At 47.7% G+C, this 3788-nt stretch overlaps 1 protein-coding gene across 11 annotated transcripts in view; it reads left to right on the forward strand.

Moving 5' to 3' along the window:
• The window catches only part of SETD4 (SET domain containing 4), a 37001-nt gene that overhangs the window by 20265 nt on the left and 12948 nt on the right, over positions 1–3788 (forward strand). The window contains exons 10-11 of one of the 11 annotated variants that reach the window (XM_015593125.1): positions 1619–1742; positions 2381–2650. The exons of 9 other annotated variants lie outside the window; for them this stretch is intronic. In XM_015593125.1, coding sequence (XP_015448611.1) covers positions 1619–1742; positions 2381–2515 — 259 coding nt within the window. In that variant the 3' untranslated portion in view covers positions 2516–2650. One more of the 11 variants, XM_025050205.1, reaches the window with a different exon arrangement.

The raw sequence follows: 3788 nt of genomic DNA on the forward strand, positions 1-3788 counted from the left end.
AGAATTAAGTGAGGTAACGCCTAGAAATGGCCCTTAGCAGAGCCTGGAAGTAGTTGGTGCTCATCGGTGACGCCTGTTGCGTTGTTACGATATTGCCTCCTTTTGTCCTGTAGGGACGCAGAAAGATCACTGCCTGGTCTCCACACCAGGAGTAGGTGTGTGTGTGCTCGGCAGACAGTGCGCTTTTGTCTTACGGACACCGTGAAGTCTATGTTTGATATGTTGCCCTCTTCTCATTGTTCACTAGAGACTCAGAGGCAGACGTGGTCCCCGCGAATGTGCAGGGTTTCAGGGTTTCATGGCTGTGCCCTGACTGTCCTGACTTCCCTCCTCTCATCTTTCTTTCGTCTTGTTTTCCCTGTGCATTCACCGCACGTTTTATTTTATCTTGTGTGTACCCACGTAACGGTCTTTAAACCCTCTGGGGAAAAGATGGGCGTCCTTTTCAGGCTCAAGTTAAATAAAACAATGGGATCTTTTCCAGAGGCCATGCCGAGGCCTCGACCCTTCCCCTTGTGTTATTTCTCACCGTCTGGAGGGGTGCGGCAGGTGAAGCACGTGGCTGGGGTTCTGCCTGACGTGTGTTTGCATGCTATTTCCGCCTCTCGTTAGCTTTGTCACTTAGGGTGAGTTCTTTACCGTTGCCGATTCTCAGTTTCTTTGTGTCTGACGTGGGGAGGATGCTTTCTTTGCCGGGTAATTGTAAAGATTAAATTAGATAATGGTCACGTATGAAACACTGCCTGGCACATAGTAATTTCCTTCCTTCCTTCCTTCCCTGAGCTTTTAGCTGTCATCCTTAAAGCTGAAGACGTCTAAAACTTTGTTTCCAGTGTGGCTCGTCAGCCGTTCCAGATTTCTAGGCGCCTTCTGTATACTTCCGCTCAGATGCTGCAGCAGTCACTTTGCCTGTCCCCTGCTCAGCCACTTCCACTTCCGAGACTCCATGCAGAATCCCTCCACCCTCCTCCTCGGTTAGCGCTTCTTCCTGGCGCACAGCATTGGCTCTGCCACCTTCTGGCTCAGCATCCTGCTGTGGCTCCTTGCCCACGCTGAAACACCTGCACTGTCAGCCCGCAGAGTTGGCCCCACCTGCCCACTGAACCCCGTTTTCCTGTTGGCCTTCGCAGTACAGATGGGAATGACGTGCATGTGGAAGAAGACTTCACCATAGATTCCTCCTTCCTTCTTTGTGAAAGGTGTTCCATTCCGTTTGCCATTTTTTTTTTTTTAGGAGGACTTTCACTCAGAAGGAAAACGTGTCCTCTTTTGCTCCTTAGTCCTTTCGGCTGTGGCCTCATCTTCCTGTTCCTGTTTCCTGCTCTATTCCTGTGGCTGGTGGGCGTGACTCTACTTACTTATGTGCCAGACACAGGCTGGCGTGATGATAGGAGTGCCTGTCACCTCGCTTAGTCTCTGTGGCTCCTTCTCGTAAACCTTGTCTGCTTTATCATAGGAGCTGCATGCGGTGGGAGGGTAGGGAATCTGCTTACGGAGCGAGTTTCGTTATGCTTCTGGAAAAATAGGAGAGGCGTTTGTGTGTTGTGTTGAGGTGTAATCCCCTTCTTTAATTTTTGAGAGCCTGCCTAAATGATTTTACTGAACGTTTTGGTTCTAGTACATGCTGGAAAAAAGTACTTCTCGGGGAAGTAATTTCAGATACAAATGAAAAAACAAGTTTGGACATAGCCCAGAAAATATGTCAATATTTCATAGAGGAGGCTAACGCTATGCTCCGAAAGGTATGTTTCTAGAATTTTGCATACTTTTCTTAAAGAAGTTACTTGTTCTCTACATGTTGGTGGGGATGTTACACCTTCTTAGGGCATTGTTTTTTAATTAGTGCCTTAAATAAATGAATGTCAATGTTATCTCTCCTTTACTGTTAACCTTGTGTCTGCATCTTCTAATAGGTAAAATTAGTGCGTGAATCCTTGGTAATAGATTAAGGACGCTTTCCCCTTTATTTTTATTCAGTAAATGTTTTAATTAAATGAAAAATCAGCTCATTTGAATGAAAACATTACTGGAATTAAAAATTTTTAATGAACCTCGAAGACATTGTACTAAGTGAAATAAACCAGGATATAAAAAGACAAATATCGTGTGATTCCACATATATGAACTATCTAGGCAAGTTCATGGAGACAGAAAGTAGAAGTTACCAGGGGCTCGGTGGGGAGCGAAGTGGGTAGTTATTGTTTAATGGGTAGAGTTTCTGTGTGGGATGACGAAACAGTTCTGGAGTTGGCTAGTGATTATGGTTACATAGCATGTACTTAATGCCGCAGAATTGTACATTTAAAAGCGGTCAAAATGGTAAATTTTAATTTATGTGTATTTTAGTACAATAAAAAAAATTTTTCAAAATAATTTGCAGATTTCTCATATGAAGGATGAAGAAGGGGCTTTGGTCAGCCAGCTGACTCTGGTTGAAACACTGTGGACAGGAGAGCTGCAGATTCTCCAGGCGTCTGCTGAGACCTTGAACAGCTTGCAGACAGCCTTCACGTAGCTCCAGCGAAGTGTACTTGACCACCTCCTGTGGCGGGTGTGACTTCCTGAATATTTTTAAACTAAGGTTTTTTTTATATGGAATCGTTTACAGTCAATGGATGGTTTTTATTAAACAATTATGTACTTAACCCTATTCCTTTTTCTTTTTTTGGTTTGTGGGATAGAGTGGTGGCTGCTCCTAGGAGCTGGAAGGGGTCTGCCGGGGGTGGAGCAGGTTCTTGGGGCTCTGGAGCTGAAGTGAAGACAGATGTGCTGTCCTCATGGCACTTCTAATGCTCTCAAAATAAGCTATGGTCCTGAGGCAGAGTCTGAGGAAGGTACTGAGCTGTAGCGAGGAGTCGGCGCGGGCTCTGTGTGTGGTCTCTCGCCGGGCGTCCAGCTTCTCTGAGTCAGCAACTGGACGAGGGCAAGAGGCAGTGCTTCTATTTTGCTCTGATACCGTGGGGTTCAGGGGCGTCGTGGCGGTGGGTGGCTTTCGAACGGGGAGACTGGGACAGTGCTCGGCCATCCTAGGTGCCAGCCAGGCCTCATCCCCAGCCACGGAGCCAGAGCAAATCACTTCAAGAGTATATATGCAATCAGACTCCTTGCAAGGAAGCTGTGGCCCCTTGTGGGGCAGTTGGCCGCCTCTAGTTAACCACTGAGCAGGTAAGCCACTGAACAGGTAAGCCACTGTTCACAGGCCACTGCCCACCTGCCTGGGCCTGTCCTGGCAGAATCACTGAGCCAGCAAAACCCACCTCTGCCCTCACGGGGAGGCGCAGCCTGGCCACCTGTTTACCAGGCAGAGTTTTCCTTAGTCTCTAGTTTACCACCCCGCCCCCATCATTGTTTTTTTCCCCTTTGTTTTTTCTCTAGAGCCTGGGGGTTGCCTGAGGTTCCTAACACCCCTTCTCCTCCTTGGTATCTGGTTACAGAGTTGGTGGGTGGCAAACCTCCTATGCTGACTTGGCCTGAGGGGACAGACACTGAGAAGTTAAGGATGATTTGAGGCATTCCTTCAGTCTTTCAAGCTAAAAATAGAAGAGGCTCTGCTCAGACTGGCACACTTTCTGCCTGGGGGTGGAGACGGGTAATGACTTTTTAGGAAATTAGAGCTGCCGTTCTGTGAAAATGGCTTTCCCTGAAGCACCTAGACTGGCAGGGCCATCAAGGTACAGACATCGGGGATTTCGTTTAGGTCCCTGGCGGCAAACAGCGGCTACATTCTGTGTGGTCGGTTCGTGTCGGGCAGCAAGTTCCGTCCCGAAGCGGGAAGTCTGAGTCTAGAG

This window comes from Pteropus alecto, unplaced genomic scaffold (assembly GCF_000325575.1).
Source record: "Pteropus alecto unplaced genomic scaffold, ASM32557v1 scaffold97, whole genome shotgun sequence".
NCBI classification, from domain to species: Eukaryota; Metazoa; Chordata; class Mammalia; order Chiroptera; family Pteropodidae; genus Pteropus; species Pteropus alecto.